Source organism: Haliaeetus albicilla, chromosome 3 (assembly GCF_947461875.1).
Source record: "Haliaeetus albicilla chromosome 3, bHalAlb1.1, whole genome shotgun sequence".
In the NCBI taxonomy this organism is placed as follows: Eukaryota; Metazoa; Chordata; class Aves; order Accipitriformes; family Accipitridae; genus Haliaeetus; species Haliaeetus albicilla.
In genome coordinates, this window is record NC_091485.1 from 65,038,393 (window position 1) to 65,064,608 (window position 26,216).

At 41.6% G+C, this 26,216-nt stretch overlaps 2 protein-coding genes across 9 annotated transcripts in view; one reads left to right on the forward strand and one right to left on the reverse strand.

The window, feature by feature from the left end:
• TMEM65 (transmembrane protein 65) overlaps positions 1 to 1,383 on the reverse strand; it is a 34,752-nt gene extending 33,369 nt beyond the window's left edge. For 2 of the 4 annotated variants that reach the window (XM_069780008.1, XM_069780009.1), the window contains exon 1: positions 803 to 1,383. In XM_069780008.1, the coding sequence (XP_069636109.1) occupies positions 803 to 1,139 (337 nt within the window). In that variant the 5' untranslated portion in view covers positions 1,140 to 1,383. The remainder of the gene's footprint in view (positions 1 to 802) is intronic. The other 2 variants (XM_069780010.1, XM_069780011.1) reach the window with 2 other exon arrangements.
• A 378-nt stretch (positions 1,384 to 1,761) lies between these two features.
• Positions 1,762 to 26,216, forward strand: part of RNF139 (ring finger protein 139) — a 40,878-nt gene continuing 16,423 nt past the window's right edge. Inside the window, exons 1-9 of one of the 5 annotated variants that reach the window (XM_069780037.1) lie at positions 1,762 to 2,208; positions 3,139 to 3,259; positions 5,107 to 5,169; positions 7,356 to 7,480; positions 8,478 to 8,618; positions 10,362 to 11,089; positions 13,502 to 13,666; positions 15,219 to 15,303; positions 20,803 to 20,989. The gene's annotated coding sequence lies outside the window, so the exon portion shown is untranslated. The remainder of the gene's footprint in view (positions 2,209 to 3,138; positions 3,260 to 5,106; positions 5,170 to 7,355; positions 7,481 to 8,477; positions 8,619 to 10,361; positions 11,090 to 13,501; positions 13,667 to 15,218; positions 15,304 to 20,802; positions 20,990 to 26,216) is intronic. The other 4 variants (XM_069780040.1, XM_069780038.1, XM_069780039.1 and 1 more) reach the window with 4 other exon arrangements.

A 26,216-nucleotide genomic window follows, 5' to 3' on the forward strand; every position in this document is an offset into this window, starting at 1 on the left:
ATCAGAACCAGAAGTACGGAGGTTGTAATTAAGAGGATTTGGTCTTGTCAGGGTTTGATTTGTTTAAGGAAAAGTGTCAAGTTGGCAAGAACAGCTGGATCAGACGAAAAAATCACCGTGAATTATTTTAATTGGTGTTGCATAGCACTATATTCAGAAATACATCCATAAACCTCCGCAGCACACACACACCTTCCCGCATAAGAACCAACACTTCCAAGAAGCAGTGCCGGTAAGCAGACAGCTGCTCTCTGTGCAGGGAAGCGTAATTCGTGAATGAGCCCCCAGAGTAGCGGCAGCCAGCATCTCTTAAGAGGTCTGAAATCAATTTGCTGCTGCACTAGCGTCAAGAGGATTTTACGAGACACGCTCTTCTACTCCCATTCCGAAAAACGGCCACCCACGCCTCTCCGAAACTCCTCGTGAGACGACAAACACACCGAGGATCTGGCACGGTGGCCCGTTTTAAGTTCTGAAGGTGCTGCGGACGCTTCTGGAAAGTAAATGTCGGGTTGTGCGCCTCACAGCCCATCAGGCTAAAACACACCGGCGTACGCCTCCCGACGCCTTGTCCTGCCGAAGTTTCCCACTCGCTCGGCCGCCCGAAGCAGACGCGTGGGCGAAGGCGGGAGGAACCCGCCGCGGCCAACGCCGAACTTCGGGGGCTCGCTCCCCGCACCGGCCCGGCCCGGCCCTCCCCACCGCCGCCCGGCCGATCCCCGCCCGGCCGCCCGCCCTCAGCGCGGAGGGAGGCGGCGGGTGCCGGCCCCTCAGGCCGGGGTCTGAGGGAGCCGCCGCTCACCTTGGGCGATGGCGATGGACTCGAAGCGGTGCAGCTCCCGCAGCAGGCAGCTCCGCTCGGTGGAGTGCAGGCTGTAGATGAAGTCGCGGGCCCCCTGCGCCGTGTTCAACGCCTCCATCGGCTCCTTCTTGGGGTGGGTGCCCAGCGCCCGCCCGGGCGGCGGCGACCCCAGCGGGAGGAGCAGCCCCTCGGCGCCGCCTCGCAGGCTGCCCAGGCGGCGACGGCAGCGGCAGCGCGGCGGGCCACGCAGCGAGCCCAGGCAGGAGGAGGGGGCGGCGGCGGCGGGGCCCCCCGGCCGCCCCAGCAGCAGCGCCGCCCGGCCGAGCCACGCCGACATGGGGCAGGGCGAGGGCGCGGCGCTCGGGCCGCCAGAAACGCCCGCCGCCGAAGTCCCCGGGCCGCGCTCCCCGCGGCTCTTTCGCCGGGCCGGGGAATCCGCACCCAGTCACCGCCCCGCGGCCGCTCCCGCCAGCAGCAGCGGCGGCGGCGGCGCCCCGCCCCGCACTCCGCTCCGCGCCCCGCCGCTCCGGCCGCCTCAGCCGCTGCCGCCCATGGTGGCCCCGCGCCGGCGGCGAGGCGGAGCGGAGGGCGGCCGGCAGAGGCGGCTCCGCGCAGGCGCGGCTCTAGGGCGGTGGCGGGCGCCGGCGCGGCCTCCCTCGCCCCGGCCGGGCGCCCTGACGAGGCGAGGGAGGCCGCGCCGGCGCCCGCCACCGCCTCAGGGCCGGGGCTGACGGCCCTCGCCCCTGAGGGGGAGCTCGCCTGGCAGCGGGGGAGGGAAGGGCCGGGGCGCGGCCGCTCTGAGGGGCGTAGATGAGGGCGGCGGTGGGGGCTTAGCAGCTGCTCTCCTCCTCACCCCCGGCGCTCGGAGGAGCTCCCTCCCAGCCTCTTGGTATTTTATCCGTTTTTAAGGTACCTGTAAGGCCACAGGGCGTCTTCTCTGTAACAAGAGGTGTCCTCCGGTATTCTACCGGAATAAGGGAGACGAGGTTTGGCTTGTCTTGCCCGTTTTTCAGGCCCTTGCCTCGGAGTGTCGCGGCGTTGCAGCGTGCAGGTTTTGGGTTAGTACGTTTTAGCCGCGCGGAGCGTTTCTGTTCTTTTTAATTAATTGGCAGGCATTGTGTTTTGAGCCACTCAGTATGTTTTTTTTTTTTAAAAAATACGCATTTAGGAGGCAGCCTACATCTTGAAGGAACAGAAGGTGTTTTAAAACCAGATTTTAAGTCTCCTGCTGCACGGTCTGAACGCTTCCCAGGTACATATGCCATCCTAGGGGTTAATCCAGGTTCTGTTTTTTCGAAACACTGTATTCAGAAAGTATTAGATTTTGTAATTAGCCTGCAAAGATCCTAAATAACCCAAACCACAAGGGACTCACTCACTATATGCCTAGCTCATTTAATACTAAGGTAAGCGACTTCTGGAGGCCCTCAACGTTTATTGCTATATGTCTAGATCTTTTGACACCAAAGGTAGCAGACTTGTGGAGTGGGGATGTCCATCCAGTTGGTTTCTTCGGCAGGGTGGGTCTGCTCCCTTCTTGGAGGGAGGCAAGCAGAAAGTTTTAATTTGGCCCTGCGTCCTTCTCTGCAGGGAGAAGTTAAAACTTTAAGTAAAAAAGCAGCGTTTTGTCTCCAGTCCCACTGCTGCAGAGTTAACACATGGTATAAAGACGAAGATCTCATGATAAACAGAAGTGTGTTACCTACAGTATGCATTCAATATTACGGATATTTACATATAGTATGTGTGGTGTAGAGAGGGTGAAGAAAATGAGTGCAGAAATACAGAAAATAAGTCATAAAGGCCTGGATATATGATAATTTTCACCGTGTTAGAGAAGTAGTGGAGGTAGATGTGTGCTGGCTACTATTTCCAGTTAAATGCATTTTGCCATGCAGCCCATATATCCTGCCTCTGAGACGAGAGATTTTTTACAGTTCTGTAAGTCTTTCTTCCAGTGCTTACTCCTGATCCAGAGCCACTAAGCCTTTGATGGTGCTTACAGCTGTACTTACCCTCCCAGTATCTTCTGCTACTCTTCAGGGGCAATGTGGCAGTCAGTAATAGTTTTCACTTCCAGAAGACTGTAACAACAGGAGAGTTCATAAAAGTGTTCAAAGATGCTGTTAAAATTTTCTTAATCAAATAGCTTTTTCAATAAAAATGGGTGCTTCCACACAGAAATGCAGGATGTGCAATGGGATTGCCAAACACCTGAAGAAATGCCATCAGAAAAATAAGGAAAAAACAAGCTTTCCAGATGCCAAACCTTTAATACTTCAGTTTGACACATTTCTGATTGTTTATGTTATATATTAGATGTTATATTCACACAGCTTGATTACACCAGACTACAAAGAGCAAAGAAGGAACACTGGTACCTGGCAAGAAAGGAGACTTCCTATCTTTCCCACCAATGCAGCCCGTGCCAGCCATGCTGTATATCTGTTGCAAAAGGTAACTGCATTTGGATTACTCTTGGGGTGTTTTGACAGTACTTGAAACATTGCAGGTGTTTTCAGACACTGAAGGAGAGAGTTTCTTTGTCCAGAGGGGCTGGCAGTCTATCGTGCCAGTCTCTCAAGGATTTCCTTATAGGCAGGACCACGTGCCAGTGTGGATCTCTGATGAAATGAATATGAAGTCAATGACAATGAATGGGGGATTTCTAACATAGCCTTTAGGTATTTGCTGTATAGGAATATCAGTTGTACAGAGAGGTGCTTGTGTGTCAAGATAGAGATCAGGGTTTAGCAGACTAAATTCTTCTGTGGGCAGCAGCTGTGGCTTATGCCTTTCTAAGCCTTTAAAACTGCATTGAACAAATTGAATAAAAATGTCTTCAGAGGGACTATTCTGCAATGACAGGAAATAAACTAGATGACCTAATAGGTTTTTTCCCATAATTCTTTGTTGGAACTTTTATTTTGTGAAAAAGCAAAATTGAAGCCATTGGCTAAACTGACACTTTAATCAGACAATCTATTTAACTCGATTCACCAGGTGGTGTAGAGTAACTTTCATCAGTCCCTGCCACTCCAGCAGAGCTTGTGAACCTGCTGAAATGCATATTTCTCACAATGTTCTGAAAAATGCAGAAGTTTCCTTTTATTTTCTTGTTTTCTTGCTGATAGGTTAATTTTCTCCTAACATGATTTATTTTACGAGTGACCAAACTAATAAAGGTGGTTTATACACTAACTGACAGAAGTAGGAGGAAATTGTTTAAAATACTCCATGGAAAATTTGATGATGTTCAGCCCTAAAAGTTAGAAAAATGCCAGCCATCTTTAACAGAATTTCTGCGAGGCCTTCTAAGGACAAGTCTTTTTGTGGAGATTGGCAGGAAATTTTAGGAAGCCCTCATCCTATATAAATATTGGCTGCACATTTAATAATTACATTTTTATGTGGTGAAGTAAGAGAATATTATTCATGAAGGAACTTTCTATTAAGGGAGTAACATGATTTCTCTGGCCAGTGTAAAGGTAAGTATTGTTAGCTAAGGCAAGACCAAGATTTAAAGGTTGGTAAATGTTTGATACCATAAATTGCAACTATGCACAGTTTGTGTTTTACCAGTTAAGTACTATATTTAGGCAGGTCAAAATTTCTAGGAAACTTGCAGATAGCTCCAGAGAGGCATGGACAAGCTACTTTTCTTCTGCCTCACTTTTCTGAAGAAGATGTGGCTCTTCTGGTCCTGCTAGCCTAGCTAGGGTCTGATCCTACAATTATTTGTGTGCTGGCAGATGGAGGAATCTGCAGATAATGCAACACAATGCTCAGAAAAGGAGCCCTGAAATGTATCAACCACTTGCTAAAATTTGAAATCCTATCTACAGTCTAAAATACGAATACAAGACAAGATTGGGAGCTTAAAATATCATTACTTACTGAAATAGTGCAAAAATTAATAAGATCTTGTCATTTAGCAATAAAAGGAGAAGTTACAATAATCTTGAGAAGTTGTAGGAAATCAAGTGCAAACAGAGGATCTTTCTGACCATTACTGTTTCCCCCCTTGTACAGCTTTGTACAATCATATGCATTATTATATTGATAAACACTTATAAATTATTTCAAGACAATTTTGGGGTCAGGACTCTGTTCTGGCTTTGGCTGGGATAGAGTTACAAGTTCTTCATAGTAGCTTGTATGGGGCTATGTTGAATTTGGGCTGAAAACTGTGTTGGTAACATACTGATGTTTTAGTTATTGCTGAGCAGTGCTTACACAGTGTCAAGGCCTTTTCTGGTCCTCATCTTGTTCATGTAAATTATTCCATGTTTTTTTACATTCAGGAAGCAGACAGGCACATTGTGTGGTTTAAACAAAGCTGAGGATCTTGGCAGACAATCACTGAAGTAAGCTCCCTCTGGAACGCTATGCCTCAAAGCGATAGTATGGTCTTTGGATATATAAACATGGGGTTATCAAGTACAAGATGAGAAGTTACACTTTTTCTGTCTTTCAGGGTAAATACTTTTAGAATATTGTATTCAGCTACAGTGTCCTCAGTCTAAGATAAGTTGCACACAGCTCAAAACACTGTTGCGAGAATTATTAAAGGTTTGGAAAAATACTTCTTAGTACGAGTCTCCAGAGATCAATTTCTTCACTTTATTGACTAGAAGTTTGTGTGTTTGACATAAACATAATCTCTAAGTAACTTGCTTTATAAAACAACATTTTCAGCACACAATAAAATTATACATAACAGTGCCACCCATCAATGTTTATTGATGTATGGCAAGTTTGAAGCTGAAACTAGGCAGAATCAGACTACTGCACAAAATTTTAGCAGTGAAAATAATTAACAACTGGAACAACTTTCTAAAGGTTAATTTTCTAAAACATGGGATCCGCTTTGTATAATAATTAAGTGCAGCCTTATCTTAGACAAGCTCTTAGCTGTTTTAACTGAGAAGAGCCAAAAGCAGGTGTTTACTATAATTCCTCTCACATTTCTAATGTATGGATGCACAGCATTTCTTCAGATGAGTCCTGGAGTTTTTCACACTAAATACAATGGAAAACTTTGCCCTTTGTCTTCCAATATCTGTGTTCCACTTAAAGAAGATAAAAGATCAGTACATCCTTTGAGTTAAAAAAAAATATTTTGTTAATAAGTTGGGTAAGGTGAGAGGGCTGAATTGTTCCCGTTAATGAACTGCATTAAAATGTATCAGGGAAAAGGTATGAAAGAAGAGAAATATTCCAAAAGAGTGTAGGGAATGCCAGAGGAAAGCAGTATATAGCGCTTACATTTATTGAGCCCACTTAGCTGTTTTCTATTACATGTTTCTCAGGAAAAGGACTAGGTGGTCTAAAATTGTCTTTGGGAATTTCCACTGTACAGAGGTTCTCCCACATCAGTGTAAAGCTGAGACTATCATCGGGGCATCTGAACATACTTTCACGTTTGTAACATGCATTTTGGGGTATATAAAAATGCCGAACATGAACTAGAGTGGCAGACCTGCTGTGAGGACTGAGCAGCTCCAGCTCTGAAGTCAGGTGAACATACAGATGCTGTAAAGCACCTTTGCCCACACCTTCATGTGGCCCCTAAGTGCTGAGGATGTGTATCATGCAAAGGATATTGTACTATTACCTTTCCTTTGAAGCATGGAAAAAAGATAAAGTTCTCAAAGCATTACAAAGCAGCTGGATGAGGACCTTGCAGACATTCACCACCTTGTGGTGTAAAATGGATTAAATGACCTATAGTGACCCCATCTTGATAATTTTTTTCTGTGACTGAAACAGCTGTTCCTTTATGCTATACAAAACATTTCTGTCAGCATTAACTGTGTTGCCCCTTGATCCTGTTTACCTCTATTGAACAAAGCCAATTAGTGACAGAAGATAAGACTTAAATACCACTGAAAGGGCAGCCTAAGCAGTTGTTCAGCCTATTTACACACTCAGTGAAAGACGTGATGAACAAGAGCTTTGTTACTTCTCACCAGAGGTGTTCAGGCAGTTTTACATCACAGATTTCTCTGTGTTCCTTGTTTTTCCTCTTCATTGGTTGCTTTCTTTCTCTTACTTTCTCACTTTCGACTCTATGAGTCTTCCACCCACGTTATCCTGTTAACATACTCAGCCTGGCTGTTCCCAATCTGTTACTTTAAAAGGGCCTACAGCTGCTTTTTGGAGGCTTTCACCAGTCCACTGTTGCTCCTTGCTGGTCCCCTCTTTTTCCAGTTTAAAAGTCATTCTTCCCAGCCCTGCTGAAGTCCTCCAGCTCCAAAATTCAACCCTTTCTCCTCTCTCCCAACAAGAACTAAGCTCATCCTTAAGCAACCTGTCTTCCACTCTAACATGCAAATTGTATGTTCAGTCCTACCCTCCTTCTCTTGAACATATGTATGTTTTAGATTTAAGCCTCTGGAGAGTCTACATGTAGGTCTGAAGTTCGTACCTTATACACAAGTCCACAACCATGCAGTATCCAAATGCCTTCCCCAGGATATCAGTGGTGCTCAGTCCCTCTTTAAGCAACACTTACTTTCAGGATAATAATACTAACTCTTTATCTTGGCAGGAATGAAGACAGACAGGTTCCTTTAAGCCATGCCACAAGCTCCCATATGTTATGGCTATCCTCATTTTCTGGAAGCTTGACAGTCTTCTAAACCAGCAAATGAACTCTTTTCTCAGCAGGGTCATGTGTGTATGTCCCCTCAAATTAAAGAAACAAATCAATAATCAGAATAGATTAGAATCCACATTTAGAACTTTCTTATGAATAATTGTTGTGCAGATTTAACTGCTGGATTAATTCATTAGGAGAGTGGCAATGAATTTTTAATTACTATCTATTTAAATTTCAGAATACTTGCACTGTTCCAGTGAGATCTTCAAAAGTTCTAGTGCATACAAGATGCTCCATTTATTTAATTGTTTATAGAGGATATATAAATCTATTTAAAATAAAGAGATGTATGATAACAGGTAAAAGGCAAAGGGAGCAGAAAAAGGTGGTGTGTAAGATCCTGATGATAGTTTACAGTAATATTTCATTCATCAATGGAAAGAAAAGGCTACAGGCAATTCATAATAGCTACAGAGATATAGTCATCTCCCAAGTGTGCAAGTGACTGTCAAATGCTAAATCCACCATCATACCAAATAGTGTTTTTAACCTATTTTTATATAATGGTGGTTTTGTTTTTAATTAAATTTGAATTTAAATGTAAAGTCTTGATTCCTCTTTCCCTTACCAGTAAGAACATAAATTAGCTTCCTAAGAATGAGTTACAAGGTGGAGAGCTTTTACAGTAAACTGGCCGCTCACAGAAAATAATTTGAATATGCATGTTATGCTTGCATGAGTGTCTCCTGTGCAGATAAAATAATGATGAGTAACTCCAGCTGACTGTTTTTAGTATTGTATTCAACCGACTATCAAATTGGACTACGAGAGGAGGCAACTAGAGATTGTTTGTAAAGAGAAACTCCTTCACCTCCAGAAAACCAGATGCAAATGCAAAATAAATAAGTAACAACCAAAAGTCACTGCTTTGCAATGGCTGGACCAGTGTCACAGCCTGAGCTTATTCCTGAGCAACATCATTTTGTATTGAAATGGAAACAATCTTAATTGTCAGAAGTAGCTGTATGGATATAGAGGCAGAGACTGATGCACTATTTCGCTGTTCCTTAGGGTTCACTGTTCTCAATCCCTCAGAGTGTGCTTGCTGTACCAGTTGTGTAAATGAAGCAGTATTACCAGGAGCAAGGCACTTGCATTGGCACTAAATTCAAAATGGCCCAATGAAGCTGATATCCAGCTGTTACAGGAGAGGTATGACTATTCCGCTTATTTTATAATACTAGCATGTATTCTGCAAAAGTTAGTATCTGTTATGTTTTAGTATTTTAGGTGATACTTGTAATAATTATAAATATATTTTCTAAATAAATGAAAGAATCTGGTTTCCTTCCCCAAATTTGGATACACCAGCCATATCCAGGAGACCTGGACAAGCAGCCAATAGATGGAATTCTCCTTCTAATCTCACAGGCAGGGGCAGAAAACTGGCAATATTCATTGTAGCAAGGTATGAGGTTTTGGGCAGTATATCTTGGCTCCATTCCCTGTATTCTCTCAAGGTCCACCCTCGTCCTTTTTTTCCTTGTGCTGTTGCTGAGAGCGCTGCTATAAAATAAGATGCAGGGTATGAAATCTGTCCTCTGCAAGCTCTTTAAGAAAATGCTCTGAGCTAAAGAAGAGTCAGAACAAGGCAAGACAGCAGAATGGTTATCAAAATTAAATGCAAAAAAGGAGAGTTAACATTATGAGTCAGGACTGAAGCCAAACTTTAGCCACAAGCCATTTTATACGGAGAGCCGGTTATTCCATACCTACCTGTTGTGGGGTTTCTTATATTCATGCAAAGGTCAGATACCAGTCACTGTCAAAGATGAGATTTGTGAACTAGAGGGACAACAGGCTGCATGAACAGTGCCAAAACCAATACTGCTGGTCTCTCTTGCATCCTAAGGTATTTGCTTGGAAGATGTTAGAGTGGATACATAAGCAAATAGTCCTGTGTAATAAAGGAGAATGCTTGCTGCCAGTTGTCTGTATCCTACTTGTGAAATCCAAGGATTTACCTTGGTTTTAAACTGCTTATATTTCTTTTGAATTTTTCAGTACCTTGATAACCTGTGGAAGAATGTAGTGCTGAATAAAGTGACTCATGTTCTCTTAGACAAGAGAATTGCCAGTGTTGAGGATGGCTGAATTGTTCATTGCTTTGAATTTTTTTAAAGAAAAAAGAAAAAAGATCAGCCTTGAGTCTATTTATTACCATGCAGTAGGCCATTATTGTACTCTTCTTTTCTCTTTTGCTCTCAGTCTACAGCAAAGATGCTTTGAATTAATTTCTTTTCAAATATGGGTTGAATAAATGTATAGAATATGCATGTGGGCATAAAAGGTGCTACAACATCTGAAAACATGTTTATTGATTTATTGACCTGTTTTCCTCAGGTACTTTAATACCACACAGGAATTCTTTTCAAGAAGATTTTTCTGTTAAAGAAAATAACAGATGGGGAGGGAATAAATTGCCTTTATGGAGATTTATGTGTAACATAGATATTTGTATTTGGTAAACAAACAGAGGGTTTGAGCCAAACTTTTGAGTGCCTGAAAGTAAATGGGCTCAGTGGAGCTGTGACACTTGTATCACCCAATGTAATACTCCATAACCATTCAGTTTATAGTGTTGCTTTAACAGGAAAATGAACTGCAAGTTTATATTTCTGTTTGTTTGTTTTATTCCACTGTCTTTTAATATGCTTGCACAACTACAAGAGAAAGATTTTATGTTACAAAAACTTTGCCCCCAACAAACAGTGCTCCTCAGCATTTAAGACTGCTTGCCCGTAGCAAGGACAGCCAGAGTCTGTCCTGCCTGATTTCTTTACAACTATGTAATCCAAGAAGCTATCAATTTTGTTTTATTACCGCGCTTCAGTATTGCCCAGACCTCAATGATCTCTGCCAGGCATACTAAGTCATCTGTTTCTTGCATTTCAGCTTCGTGCTGCCTCTTGGAAGTTCACCTCTTGCTCCCTGAAGCCTACATGATCTGGATCAGCAACATAAACTTGTACAGTTCTGACTCTGTGTTACCCTTGTATATTTTCTATCAGTCTCCTTAGTCTGGCTGATAGGTAGTTTCCCTCCTGGGCTTTACTGCCTGAACTTCAGATTTCCATGGACTATAAAGAGAGACTAGAGCAACCAGTTCAGATTTAGACATCTAACTTTTTAGATATCTATGGTGGCATCTACAGTGTAGGTGTCTGTGTGTAGGTGTCTGGGCTCCCAGTATAGACAGGAAGGGATGCAGACACCTCCAGAGGGAAATTCACTTGACTTACCTTAGAGGCCTGTCTGATGATGAGCTTAACCACTGTCCACTCATGCCTGGTTATCAGCATAGACTGTAAAGGGAACTGGGAGTGACTACGACTTTAAATGCTTAACTTCCAGATACATAAGCTTCAGCAGATGAGTCTTACTCAAAACCGTGTTTAAAGCATGGATACACTACCTTGTCCTCAGATGCTACTTTACTTTTACTTACTCTGCTTTTTCTACTGCAATCTCAGGGTAGTATTTTAAACCTGGTCAGCAGAATGTTTGCTCTCCAGCAGGAAATAAACCCACAGGACACAGGCTTAGTGCATGGGATTTCATCTGGTCTACCAATCTGTGCAGAACAAGGGATTCTGCATCTTGTACTGGGCACATGGCAGAAGGTAAATCCCACAATCCAGACTAACTTCATCCATATTTATCCCATTCTTTTACACTCTTCACTCTTGAATTAATCCAGAATATAAACTTGTCTTGTCAGTACAAATTATTATCTGAAGAATAACTGATATTTTTCTCAAAACTATGTATTTTGTCCAGAAAAAAAGTATTAATAGGCCTTTGTGCATGAACTACAACTGAGGGAGAAACAACTACTTTTCTAGAAGTTGCTAGTCATGATGCACCATAGGAACTATTTGTTGATACCAAGCATTGTTTTTTTCTGCTGTATTGCCACTAGCAAATGTGATTTTTATGTGGTTTACAAAATTATGCCTGTGGGGGGTTTGAAAGCACATTGTGCTTGACAAAAATAGGTGGTAATGCAGACGCAATGTTAAGGACCCAAGGCAAATGTTCATCTGTAGACATATTAGGGATATGGCGTTCTCCAGAGAAGCAGCTTCCAAACTAGAGATTGCAATGCCACTTAGAAATACAAGTGGAATCATGAGCAGAAGTTTTGCTCTTGGTGTGGCTACAAGCAAAGTAAATGATCAGTAACATAGCAGTGATAATACCAGTCGTTGCAACACAATTTTTCCAGATTTCCGTCTCTCCCCTATGCAAGCTAATTATGTGATTATGTAAGGAGAAAGAACCAACTCTTCAGTATTGCCTTTGGTTTTCCACAGCACAGAAAGGTACAGTTGTTTCTTCCATGGCTAGGTAATTTCATTCCCAAAATGTGGCTGGCCAAAGAGATCTATAAACACATATACAGGATTTTGGGGGTAGAATACAAGAAGAGCAGTTTGTTAACACATCTATAAACTGGTAATAGCTTCAGAGAATTAGTATCAATTCTATAGTCTTTTATTCTGATACAGCCTCTGTCAGCCATTTCCCACTTACCTACAGCTCTTGCTTAGATTTCGAATATGGAAGATACTGGACATTTTAAAATGAGCCTACAGCCTGCACCTAGATCAGAGGTTTACTTAAAAGTTGTACTGCTTCCTCTTTATAAAACACTTTTTTGGTTATGTTCCCTTTTTTTATTATTCTTTGGGAGTTTGGGGCTTGTAAAGTACATTCTGTTAATGTTTTCAAGGTTTTTATCATAATCACAATGACTAGAAACTTACATAAAAAGACAAAAAAAAGAGACTGTCATGTAAACTTGAGACTTGAGCTCTCAAAACCCCCATTCTATTATATCATAAGAGTCATTAAAACTATTAGTGATTGCCCAGGCTGGAGTATTACTATATGGTGGAGAGACCTTGCAACTGCTTGCATACAACTTTTAGGTTTGCTTAGTGTTACGATCCTCATCAACTTCAAATGATATTAGGGTGATCCTCAGCACATCTGAAGATCAGATAGCAACCAAGACACCAGAAATTTAGGTGCATGCGTATGCCAGTTTGAAGCTCAGAGGTGCTTACAGAGTAACCTGGTAGCACGTGTCAATTTTGACTTTACAACTCTATTTGTAAACATTGTTTATAATCAAATGAGTAAATTAAGGTTTCTAGAAGTGTTTTGAACAAACTATGCCAAATTTCCAAACTGTCTTAATAATTAAACTTTCCATCTTAATGGATTTCTGAGTGCATTTCATCTTAAATACAGATCTAAGACTTAAAGACTGAAATTAGACTTAAAGACTGACTTAAAGACCACACATACTGCTAGTGTTTGGCAAAAAACAGGATCAAAGGCTTAATTTTTTTATTATGATAAGGTCCCTTTAAACCACCCTGTACAATTCAGGGAAACAAAGTCTACACCCTTTAAAAGCCCTATTACTCTGCTATTGTGCAATAAAAGCATCTTATTGTAAAAGAAAATATAAGGGCCAAAAATCTAATTAAGAAAAAACCAAATCTTCATGAGTTCTTAAGAGAGCTCTATACAATTGTAACGCAATCAGCCAGGATCATCTCGAAATTTGCATTTCTTGTATAGAATATGAAATCATGTATAAAATATGTTACAGAACTTGTTTTGAATTCTACTTGTGTATACACTTTACCTCTGGGTGTGTTCTCTCTTGTTTTGGAAGATCTGACTGAAACTTCTCTTTTTTCCATCGCATTCTCAGCGAATCATCAGGAAGGGAATTGCTCAATAGCAGATTTAACAGTCAAGGAAAAAATACAGCCTGTGTGGGATTACTTTATATCATAAAATGAAAGAAAAAAGCTTGCCTCAGTATGTAGAGAGATCTTCTATAAGGATCCAATTACACAGAAGTATAGAATTAATACCAAATAGGTAAAATTCTGTGGGTAGGCATATGGGAGAACATACATATTCATGAGAATGTAATATATAATCATCTGTAAGGATTAAATTATAAGCACTATTTTTTTTTTATTTGTCTTACTGGTTCAAAATATCCACAGAAGTCTGACTGCTGCAGCACTGCAAATGTTGTGAGGGAGTAAGGCCCCGACTCGGAGAGCTTTGTGCCAGAGAAGTCTGGCATTGACTATCCTGTCAATAGCCTTGATACTGAAACCATTATGAAATGCCAGTGATAAGAATACAGAGCAACCAAGGACTCACAGGTGAATTTTCCTCTTGCCATTCTGATAACACATTGATATAGCACTTTATACTTCTAAAGAGGTAGACAAACATCAGTGAATTAATTCTCACTAGAAGGAGGTGCTTCCACTTTATTTTACAAGCAGTGAAACCACGGAATAGTGAATCACTGATTTAAGACCTGCCCAGCCTCATGCACTGCATGTGAGATTTACTCATTTGATTCCCTTTTCATCATCCTCTGCTGTGGCACTTCTAGGTCAGGTGCTTGCTGTACAGCCACATAGACTCCCTCCTGCTTTTTGATCCCACAGGCTAGGTGCTGGGATCTGTTTGCCAGCTGCATCTTAGATCTCTTTGCCAGCTGCAGCTTCTGTGTAGGGACAGGTGAGGTGCCCTGCTCTGCAGCTGTGGATCATTACACAGCAGTGCCTGATGCCGTGGAGCCCTTCCAGAAGCCAAAGCCCTCGGCTGTAGATTTTCACCATGATTAATGATGCAGGCTTACCTTGTTGTGTGATCTGACATACGGGCCCACAGCCCAAACTGGGACCCACTGGACAGATGGACAGCCCTGCCATGGGCGTGCAAAGTCACGTGTCCCATTACGTGATCAAACATAGGGGACTCCCATACAGGATTGGAAGAAATGTTAGACCTTACTTGGAAAATCTACCATAATATGAAAAATTCAAGCCAGGTTTGAAAGTATTTCAGCTAATCCTGCTTTTAAAGCCATTGAAGTCCCACGTTAGGTCATGTTCCAAGCAGCCTGAATTGGCTTTAAAGCCTTCTAAAAATGGCTTTTAAAAAATTCAGTAGAAAAAGTCCAAGGCACCTAAAGCTTTGTCTACACAATAGCTCCAACTGAGTTTAAAATTGAGAAAGCGTATCTGCAGTGTGCCATAGGTTTTTGAAAACTGATAGTAGCAATTACATCTGCCCTGAAGCCTCAGCTTTGCCTTAGTCCTATACAGAGTCCGCTAGAGGCCACCACCTCTCCGTAGTAACAAATAGAGATGTTAAGAACAAATGTAGCGTATCATGTTTTGGGTAGATTTCAAAATATTCCCATTTATTTAAGTGTGCTTGAAACTATGTATCAATATAAACTATTTAGGTTAGTAATGAATATTGATACACTATGCATATCTCCTTTTATCTATTTATATATTTACCAATTACAATACTCCTAAGACAATGATCAAGTAACATGAAGTCTTTCCTACCATCCTTAGAGAGGGCCAGATTTGTTCCAGCCATGCAGAAGTTCTCTATGCACGCTAAATATGGTCTCATTAGCAATATGAACTCTACCTCTTTGCTGAAATAGCCCCTCTCAGCTGGTTACTCAGAATTCTGTAGCAAATTTAGATCTAAAGCCCATCTCCAGGCAGCTATCCAACTAAACTCAGTAGGGCTTTCCTCAAAACAGTGGCAAGGTTAAAGCACAGCTCCTTCCGGAGGCGATTAAGGGTAGCTCTCACAAGCAGAGCCTAGCAAGAAAAAGCAGAGCTTTGGAAGAAAGGGTGACAGAGGGGAATGCATTTTAATAATTTCATTCATTTTTAGGCTTGTTATGGTTTCCATTGTGGAATATACAAAATCAATCCCATACAAGCTTGGGACAGATACAGGCAAAAGAGGAGCAGCTTCTGTAAGTGTTCTTCAATACGGGAAGATCATGATTTTAAAAATTGTCAGCCCTCTCCATAGAAAATACTTATTTACAAACACAAATAAAAAGCGTACAGCATGCCATACAGTAACACACACAGCCAGGCCTTTTGCTGAAAGTTTGGAAACTTCCCTCTTCTTCTTTTCCCCATTTACTTTAAAAAGCTCTTCTTCATCTGACATTTGTTATGCCTATGATAAAAATGAGGGAGATTTTTGAGAGAAAGAATATGTGCTGTTAACTCTTAATAGAGAATTTCCACTGAGTTATTTTTGTATAGTCATGTGATGGTGATTTGTAGACCGCAAAGTTCTGAAGATCATTTCCTCCACAGATGTTGGAGAAATCTACATTATTTTACAGGGAGCAAATGCTTCTGCGTGCTGATATTGGCATTTCACTACAGCTAAAGAATCACAAGATCAGATACAATGAACTGTAAAATTTCATTTCCAAACTGGCTGGTCTCTGTGTTCCTCTTTAATTTAAAATTAAAGCTACATTTGACCACTAAAACTCCTAGCTCTTCAGGCAATCATTCAAAGTAACAAACTTGAAAGTTTGCATTACTTGATAAACTTGCAAAAATAAAAGTAATTTAAATGAAAAGTCAGTTACATGAATTTAAAAACTTGTTTCTAGATCCCAAGAGACTTATCATACCAAATTAGGCTATACCAGTTAGATCCTTGGTTATCTTATCCAGTGTCTGATTGTCATCAGTGAGAAAGATATTAGGCAACAATGTGAAAAACATAAATGTCATCTTAACCATGTGCCATTAATGGTTTCCTCATCTCCTGAAACATAAAAGTTCATATCCATTTTCGATATTCATATCCATGTCCAAATCCTCATCCACATAAATATTTAGCTCTTTTCAGCTGAGCTGTTTCATTCAGTGTCATCCAGCAGCAAAAATAAATTAAAATAATATAATGCAATGTAATATAATAGAATAGAATGTAATATAATTGGATGAAATTTAGCAGGTCCAAATGCCAGACTCTGCACCTGGGATAGAGTAACGCCAGGCACAAGTATGGACTGGGAGAGGAGTGGCTGGAGAGCAGCCCTGCAGAAAGAGATCTGGGGGTGCTGGTCGACAGCAGGCTCAGTACAAGTCAGCAGTGTGCCCTGGAAGCCGAGAGGGCAAACCCCATCCTGGGGTGCTTCAAACACAGCGTAACCAGCCGGTCAAAAAAGGGGATTATCCCGCTGTAGTCAGTGTTGGTGCGGCTTCACCTTGAATACTGTGTGCAGTTCTGGGCCCACAATTTAAGAAGGATGTTAAAGGCCTTGAATGTGTCCAGAGGAGGCCACAAAGCTGGTGGTAGGGCTGGAAGGCATGTCCTGTGAGGAGCGGCTAAGGACCCTGGGTTTAGAGAAAAGGAGGCTGAGGGATGACCTCATTGCTCTCTACAGCTTCCTGAGGAGGGGACGTGGAGCGGGAGGTGCTGACCTCTTCTCCCTGGGATCCAGTGATAGGATGCATGGGAATGGGTCAAAGCTGCACCAGGGGAGGTTTAGACTGGATATCAGGAAGCATTTCTTTACTGAGAGGGTGGTCAAACACTGGAACAGGCTTCCTAGAGAGGTGGTCGATGCCCCAAGCCTGTCAGTGTTTAAGAGGCATTTGGACAATGCCCTTAACAACATGCTTTAACTTGGTCAGCCCTGAATTGGTCAGGCAGTTGGACTAGATGATCTTTGTAGGTACCTTTGAACTGAAATAGTCTTATCATATCATATAATATAATGTAATATTTACTGATACTTGCTTTTCTTTGACCTTATCCCAATTTCATCTGTTCCTGCTATATAACTCTATGTGTGAATGATAGGGAAACTCTTTTTTTTCGAAGCCTCTGAAGTCCATGAATGAAGGCAATTTTCTCTCCTTGACATATAATAAGATTCTTTCACTGACTGGCTTTATGCAACTGCATAGACGCAGTGCAGTAGTGACTGAACTCAACATCTTTCTTAACATACCTGTCCCCTCACTTCTTTTATCTGTGACTAATGGTGTCACTGTTCTTCCTGCCACCCACACTTTCTAAACCGGGTGTCATTTGTTTATTCCTTTTTTGGAGCACTTCCTTTTCACCATCATCTTCATTAATATAAAATTTCTCATTCTCAGCTTCACAGCCCTGCAGGATGCCCCATTAGCTTCCTTTTCCCCTTCTTCCTACATTCACTAATTGTCCCAATTCTTTTGTCTTTTCATTCTCATAATTCAAGTCTCAGAAGGAACTCCACCGGCACACCAGGGCCTTTCTCTGATGACCCACTCCACTCACACTTCTGGTCTGCAGTATCAAGAGAAACAGCTGGATTTAGAAATATCTTTTGGCTTGCATGCATCATCAGCCAGACACATGTGCGGGCAATAATATATAAATTGATGGTTTATGTGGCTACAAATATTTTAGGAACAGCAAATCACCCTTCAATTATTTTGATGTTGTGCTTGACATTTCATGTTATTTTTGCTAGTTGTGGAGGAGGGAAGATGGTGAGGGGGAGTGAAACCTACTGTCAATATTTTTCCTGTGAAGGTTCGTGGCATCTTTACCATTAACTGTCTTCAAACACTCCTAATTTTGAGATAATCACTTTACTGTGCATAGTGGGCTGAAAGGAATAGTGTATCTTTATGCAGATTTCATTAATTATTATGAAACTCAGAAGCTTATTTTTTGTACTGTGTGGTGGTTTCAAACTTGCTGTTCTCTAAATTTCCTTGCCCTGGAATATATTCTAATGTTGGAATGTCACTGCCAAATTTTTTTGTGGACTCTTATCAGAATCAGAAAGATCCCGTTAAAATGCAGTTGTTGAGACTTAGTTTCTGATGCTATGGAAGGATTCATTAGCACCTCAGCTGAATTCCAACCCAGAAGAGGAATTTTGGTTATGTGTGAAAATGAGACTCTGAAGTTTTACCTTAGTTCCTATTTGTTTTTAAGACACCCCTGTGGGGAAAGAAGAAAGCAGTTTTCTCAGCTTTTGCTGTGGACATTCAGTTTTACAGATTCTAAATTGATGGAATGTGTTCCTGCTTGTTTACTGGCAGAAATATCCCATACTAAATTAGCTCATTCCAAATCTCTTCTTCTATTATCTGCCATGAAGCTCCAGTGTCCAAGTCAATGATACCGTATTAGCAGCTGAAATGGTTTAAAAGCAATCTGAAAATGTGGGATTTTATATGAATTTATTCTTTCTACTTAAAGTGGTTTTCTAATTACTTCTGGGAGAGCAACAGAGGAACTTGAATGTGTTACATTAGAGAGGATGATATCTGTGGCATAGGTGATGCTCCCAGGTGATACTCTGCAATAACTTTATCCACAGTAAGTTAAGGTTAGCCACGTGTTACAGTGGAGAAAGACCAACCTACTCCATTCAGTCATCTCAGGAGGCTGAGGCTGTTGCATACAATTACTTCTGGTCTGATCCTGGGTGGGCAGCAGAGAAAGAGGAGCAAGGAGGATTACAGCCTGAGGTCTTTCAGACCCCAGTCCAAGCCTGCAGTAGCTGAGACAAAGAAGAGGCTGGGCAAGGACTAAAAAGATGCAGAAGTTTATGTGGGGTACACCCAAAGGTGACCAGTGCAGACAGGTCACTCCACTCTTCAGAAGCCATCTAAGAGGCCAGTGTTGACATGGCTAATGACGCACCTCTCAGATGTATTTCTATCCCCAGCCTGCAAAGCCCAAACAGTCCGTGCAGCTGCAGAGCACGGTGCCTATACCCGCATCCATTAGCAGCTGGAGACATCAGCTTGCAGCCTCAGAGCTGCTTGGGAGCCACTGTGCATGTTCCTCTGCCTTCGTTTTATTTTAAAAGCAAGTAAAGCCTCAGTAGGAGTTTGGTTTTCTCTCATGTCAACAACCGACAGCCATCACAGTTTTTGCAACACCTGATGAGTTAACAAAGTGGGTGAGGGGCATTACTCAGATCTGCGTCCAGCCATTACGTGGGCCTGGAGAAGGGGAGGAGGGCTCTGAAGGCTCACACCCATCAAGTAACATGGAACCACACCACACCAGGGAGTATCAAAACTGCAGCTGCAACCCTCTCATCCTCCCCCAGGAGAACCACCTTGCCAGGAAATCCGTGCCAGCCTGGAACTGACTCCAGCAGACAAAACAAGTGGTAGGAATGGAAGGAGACATTAACACAAAATCCTGCCCCAGTGAATTAAGTTGCAAAATTCTCATTACTTCAAGGGACCAAGATGTTACACCTTGCACTCAGCTGTGGGACTGCGTCGTCTTAAAATGATTAGGAGAGGCTCGGCAGTCGCTTTCAATAGCCCATTATGAGATAAATGAATCCTAAAAACCTGCTGGCTCCCACCTCTTGCTGTAACTGCTTGCTTAAGCTAATTTTCCTGCTTCACATAAGTGAAGATTAAAAAGGATGGTAAAAAGCAGCTAATAGCTAAGGAAGGAGGTTTTCTTTCTCTTCCTGGTTACAGTTCAGCTTATTTTATTACCTTATTTATCATCTCTAATGATCTTTAAGCACACATGGAAGTGGGGGGCATTTAGGAAACAGCAAATTGGTCCTTGCTCCAAACACCTCTCTGTGTACATGGCAGCAGAGGTGATAGTGTGTCCCAGAATGGGAACTTAATGGACTTATCTGGTGGAATATTACTTTTCAGGGATGAAGAAGTGAGAACAAGAGGTTTCATATGGCTAATTGCTTAAATAATGTGAAAACTAGATGAGTTTGAAAACAGCCTGAATGAGAAATTGTGCAGAGGCAAGGAGAGTATATGACTCACTTTCCTTGTCTAACATAATAGTAAAAAGCTGCCAGGTATTTGGTGCTAGGAAGTAACAGTGTATTAAACTTTGTAGTAGTGGTTGGTTAGAGGCAAAACCAACTCTGCGTAACACAACATTTACTGTTGTATTCTGAATTCTTAGACACAAAGTGTTTGACTGAAAAGAGAAGAAATTCATACTTATTATGTGCAGATACTTACTGTACTTATCATAGAAAACAGACATCTTTCTGTGAAATGAAGGGTGAAATACCTCTCCACATAAATCACTGGGAATTCTTCTGTCAACTTCAATGAAGCAATCCAAAGACATTAAGAGATGAAGAAAATTAGCATAATCAGCTCATGTTGTTTAATCCCCCTAGTCCAACCCAGGAACATTCTCTGTGTGTTATTGGTTAACACTTTTATCCTGGCCAGGTTTATATGACCTGTAATCTCCCTGTTGTTAACTGTCAGATAGCTCACAATGTGCATCTTGGATTTTATAGAAAGATGCACTGCACACAATATATTTTAAAAGTATAGTTACATTAAGTATAATGGAGAAAGGAGAGTGCAGAGAAATATAGGAGCTACAAAAGAAAATGCTTTCAAATCTGATTATTTTATACAGGTATGCGTATACAGGTATAATACGCATATATTTTTTATTACTTCCTTTAAAAAAGCTGCTAAGATTTGATAGTGACTGGAGCAATGACCAGGATGGAGATCAGTGGTGGATGACAGACTGAAGAACACAACTGGAGAAGGAGGGCTTTTAGGAGGAGATATATCAGAAAACTAAGGAATCTGTTGAAAACGGTGATGTTTCCAAAAGACAGCATGAGTACTGAAGGCTCAGAACTACCACAGGTAAGAAAATCAGCTTCTCTTAAGTATTTATGTCTCACTTAAGTAATTCTTGGCACCTATCACTACAATGTTTATGTCAGAGACATAAAGTCCTATTGGACTTAATTTCAAATAAAAGAGCTGCAAATCCTATCCCTCAGTTCATTCAATTTCCACTGACTACGGTGAAATCACCGACAGGTAGCTTCCGTCTGAAATGAACCGAATATGCACTGTTTGCAGACCATGCAGTGCATGCCACAGTATTACTAGAACAGAAATTTGATACAAATTACTTTTATTAATGAAATGCTTGCTGTTACAGTACAAGAAAGCAAGTTAAATGGCAGTTTTCTTGTCATTTTCTCTTGAAAGCTGAAGAAAAACATTTAGAACTAGATACCTCTCCTTGATTTTGTGTCATTAAACACAAATAATGTAAGTTCTGTAGAAACTTTCCCCATTTGTCATGGACTCAGCTGGTTTTCTTAATTCCGCTGAGCTCAACAATATGACAACAGCTGATAATTTGGCCTTATGGCCAAATGTTATTCCATTATATAAAATCTGGATGTTATTCCAATACACAAAATCTGAAAGAGGAAAATGTAAAAACAGTGTATTATGCCAGTTGCTGAGACAAAAATCTTTATAGAAATGGAATATTGATTAAATTTGGCAACATAACTTGGGTGGCAACAGGAATGGGTGGTTCAAAATGGCTCTAAGAATGCTGAACAAATATGAAACAATACCAAAGCTATAGGTGGTCCCTGTGTAACAGACTTTGGGCAATGGCTACAATTACTTTGTATTTTCTAGAGATTACTTTGGCTTTGGAATATGCAAAGTTCACACACATACCTATGAATCATTTTTCAGTGGCACATTTATAATTCTTACAGATGTTGTCTTCCAAGACAAGAAGGAAAACATTCCAGTCGTGACAGTTTCTATTTTTAAACTGGCTTCTGAAAAAAAAGCAAGCAAACAAACAAAGTGCTACAAAAATCTGAGGCAAAGAGAGACAATAATAATGGAATGGGCCACTCAGTCCTTGATAGTCAGATACATTACTCTGAGGTCTAATGTATCCAAGCTCTTTCCATGGCTTTGTTCCCCTTCTCCCACAATCACCAACAGCATGCATGGTTAAGAGTATGAGCCAGTCAGACCTTACGACACTTGTTTTTTCCTGTGAATTGCCTCATTGAAAGGGATTACAGGGTTTTTTCAGGATTGTGGGGTTTTTTATTTCAGTATTTTGCTTTTGTTAAAAAGTCCAATTCTGACTCCCAAGAAATATTCCTTCCAGTTAAAAAAAGATAATGGAAAAGTTACTGAAGCTGTTAGCTTATATAGTTACAATCTTTACATATGTGAACTGCAAGTTTTTTGGACACAGATGATGAAAAGCAGCATAATCAAGTTATCAAAGGATGTCCACCACTGCTCAATGAGGTGGATCCGTCCTTACCCCTGCTTCTTGTGCACGATCCCATCCTCTTCCTCAGGCGAGCAGTTGCAATCGTGTGTTCAAGTGATAATCCAAATTAGGGAACTAATCGGGGGGGGGGGGGGGGGGGGGGAAGGATGCTCAGTCCATAGTCTAGTTCATTTTATAGCCACATGAGCTCCATGCTGGGATAAAGGGAGGCCACTGAACCGTGTTGCCAGGAGATAAAACACGGGACCACCCATTTCACCAGCAGCACAGAAGTCCATCAGTTCAAACAGATCAAGAAAGTTTACCCAGATGGCCTGATCCAAATCCTGCTAAAGCCAGTGCGAGCACTACACATCATCTGTTTGAAAGGATTTCAGAGATGGTTGACGGGAGAGACCATGACACATACAGCAGCACTACAGACACCCTGGCCAAAACACCTGGGAATATTAGGAGGGGGCATTCAGGAGATAGAGCTGCTCCTTGAAAAGGTTTCTCACAGCACTGAGCAGTAGGGAGTGAATCCTGTTTAATTAGACTCTGGGTAGGGACCAAGAATTTGGCTCTCAGAAAGGAGAATACAGCATATTTTTTGCTGACAGTGCAAACAAAGATCCTTTTGTAAGAACTGTCATGCCAGAAAAATATATTTTCCATAGTTGGTATCTGAAGACTTTCTTTATCTGGGGAAAACTGAGGGTGCAATTCCAGAAATGTTTCTTCAAAAGCACTACCAGCACATGGCTTGTGTGGAAACACTGTGCTAGACTGAGGAACTGCCCAGCCAGTAGAAGGGAAACATTTTTTCCTTCCAGATTCTTTTCCAGGATGCCTTTTCCAGTTCAATGCACCATGAAATGATGCTGTGTTGCTGAACGGAATAGGACAGAACAGAACACATCATAGTGGCATAATACAAATGTTAGAAACACTCCATCATTTTCTGTGTAGATATTAATTATGAATATTCAGTCAGTACACTGATGCAAGTTATTAAATAGGTATTCATAGTAATTTTGATTCAATTCATCACCATCTGCTATTACCAGAAATATCAATATGCTAAGTTATTTGAAATGAATAACGACTATCCATACTCTTGCTATACTAGGGTAAAAGCACCAAGAATATTCCTTTTAGCTATTTTTCTACCCTGCTGTTGTAAAAAACATCAGTGGCAGAATTTCCACAACTCACTAGAAAGCTCATCTCTGTGCTGAGCTGCCTTTGTAGATGGAAAGCTTTCTGTAATACCTAATTGAATAATCCTTTACTGCGTATTATGTCATCCTCTTTTTTTCCTGCCCTCAAAGGTAATGCAGAAAATGTGATCACCACTGGACACTTTTTCCTCAAAAAATCAACTGGTATATGGATATGTTTTTAGTTTGAAGGCTGCAGTGCTTTTAACTAAAAGAAATATATTACATGAAGTAATGAGGCTAAGGGGGCTATGCCTTCTTCTTCAATCTCATGTATAACACCATCCTTTGCAGGAATATTTGAAACTTCTTGTAAGGCTGCAGTATTTTCAAATAAGCAGAAAAAAATCTATTATTCCTGTACCCTTTCCACATATACTTTTGAGTACTGAAACATCTAAAGCTTCCATTTCATTCCTTGTTCATGACAATCCTAGCTGCTCAGAATATGGGTATGGAAATCAAGTTAACAAAAGTCTTAGCCATAATGAAAATGCATGGAAAAAAAACCTTTCCCCTCTTTGTGGTATGTTCTATTCTGTTTGTGTCAGCTGCCTTTCCCAAAAATGCTTCCCCGCTCTTGAGCTCCACTGCAAACAAAGTGATTGTATAGACCGGAGTTTTGGGACAGCCTTAGTGTTTCAGCCCACCTTGAGCAATGACGGAAGACTCAACTTCCATTCAGATCCGTTCTGTGTCTGGTCCGTAAGTGAATGTAGCTCCTGGGTGACCTGGTCTGAAGATTCCAATGCAAGCGTTAGCAGCGCTCAAACAGCACGCTTCTGCGCCATTGTGTACAGTCACTACCGTGTGCGCAGGTCACAACTGAAACGTAGATTGAAGCCCACAGTACCACCCCACCAAAAAAAGTCCGTGGCAACGGGAAATATTTTGAGCCTTTGAATCTCCTGTTGAAACTGCACATCCACAATTAATCAAATTCTTAATTTAAGACTCTTGGATTCCTCACTAGTAGCAATTTCTCACATAGCTTCCTCAGCATTCCTGTTACCACCTCCATTGACACAGGAGGCTCATTCTGTCCTGGAGAACAATGACTTGGCTTCAGTTAGTCACACATCTGTGACATCTTAGCTGGATTACAGTGATATAACATGTCTGGCCCTAAAACCTTTGACAAATGTCTATGTAATATTACCCCATCTTGTCACAACCCTGTCCTTTGCTCCCTATGCCAGTTTCCATTACAAAATGTAATTACGTTCAGGACCTCTGTCCTGACCTTTGGGGGAACCAGTGACCTGTGCCCAGGATATCTGAAAGATCAGCTAAAGCCTACAAATGAAAATCACTGTTAGCAGTTTACCTCTCTAGTAGAGTGGAGTATCTAACAATTACAGTAAAGCTCCTTGGTCTAGAAAGTCACATTTCTTGCAGTCCTGGTCCAAAACCATGAAATGATCTCCCATAAGTTCAGAGACATTATGAGCATCATGACATTTTGCTCTAAGTGGCATGTGTATTTCTTCAACTTAGTCTTCTCTATGAACGCAGAGTATTTCCACACTGAGGAATGCCAGGTCAGTGAATGGGAACTTTGTGGAAACTGAATGTTCAGCCCCTACTAGGAAGCAAGTACTTTGCTCTCCTAAATTTGCACTTCTAGCCAACTCAAAAATGAGTTGATAAACTAAGAGCTTTATCCAGTTACCAATGGCTGAAACACTAGGCAGAATTATTCTACTTCTAAGAAAGTAAAAGGACTGCTTGCAGTTCTGGAAAGATTCAGAAATTGTGAGTCTTTGATAAATGAGAGGGGAAAGTGTCAAACTGTAAAGCAGCATCTAAATTCATTGCATGCTAATCCTTGCCCCTCCCCATGCCAAAGTTATGGAAGGAAAGAAGGACATAGTAACAGAGCAAAGCAAAGAATTAACAGTGGATTATAATTCACTGTCATTTCATAAGGCAAGAAAAGACCTCTCCTGCCAGTTGTGCAAGTGGGTGCTGGATCAGAAAGCCCAGGACTGGGAGGAGGTGTTGGGTTAATACTCGTAACCTAATTGTGTGGGATTCGTCCGTGGCTTTTTCAGACCTGTGCTATTACAGAGCCAGACACTAAAAGCGGGGCAGCACAGGTGCAAGACTGGCACCGTGCTGCGTCACTCGGGAGCACGTCCCACATCAGCGATGCCAGTGGGGTCAGAGTTCTTCCCCCCCCTGTACACAGGCAGCTGTCAATTATTGCAGGTTTTGTTATCTTACAGTTTACATTACAAGGATAATGAAAATAATGTTAACATTTCTGGTCTTGACTGTGAATACTTTACTCTCGCAAGCAGGACACCTGCCTGTTGGCACACTTTCCTTCCTCCCACAAAACACGCCTGCCATCTTCTGGCCAGGCCACCAAGCGTCTAGGGGCTGGCTGGAAACGCACTTTGAAGTGTCTGTACTGAATGGGGTTTTCCAGCTGTTAACGCAACCAGCCAAGCAAGCAGGTTGAAATTATATTTTGCTCTGGGATGTGAAGTTCCCCTGTCACAGAAGAATTGAGCTTTCAAGCTGTGCAAAACTCCTCTGTCTTAGTTCGTACGGATTTGCGTGAGTTTTTCCTTTTACCTTCATACCTGCAAAT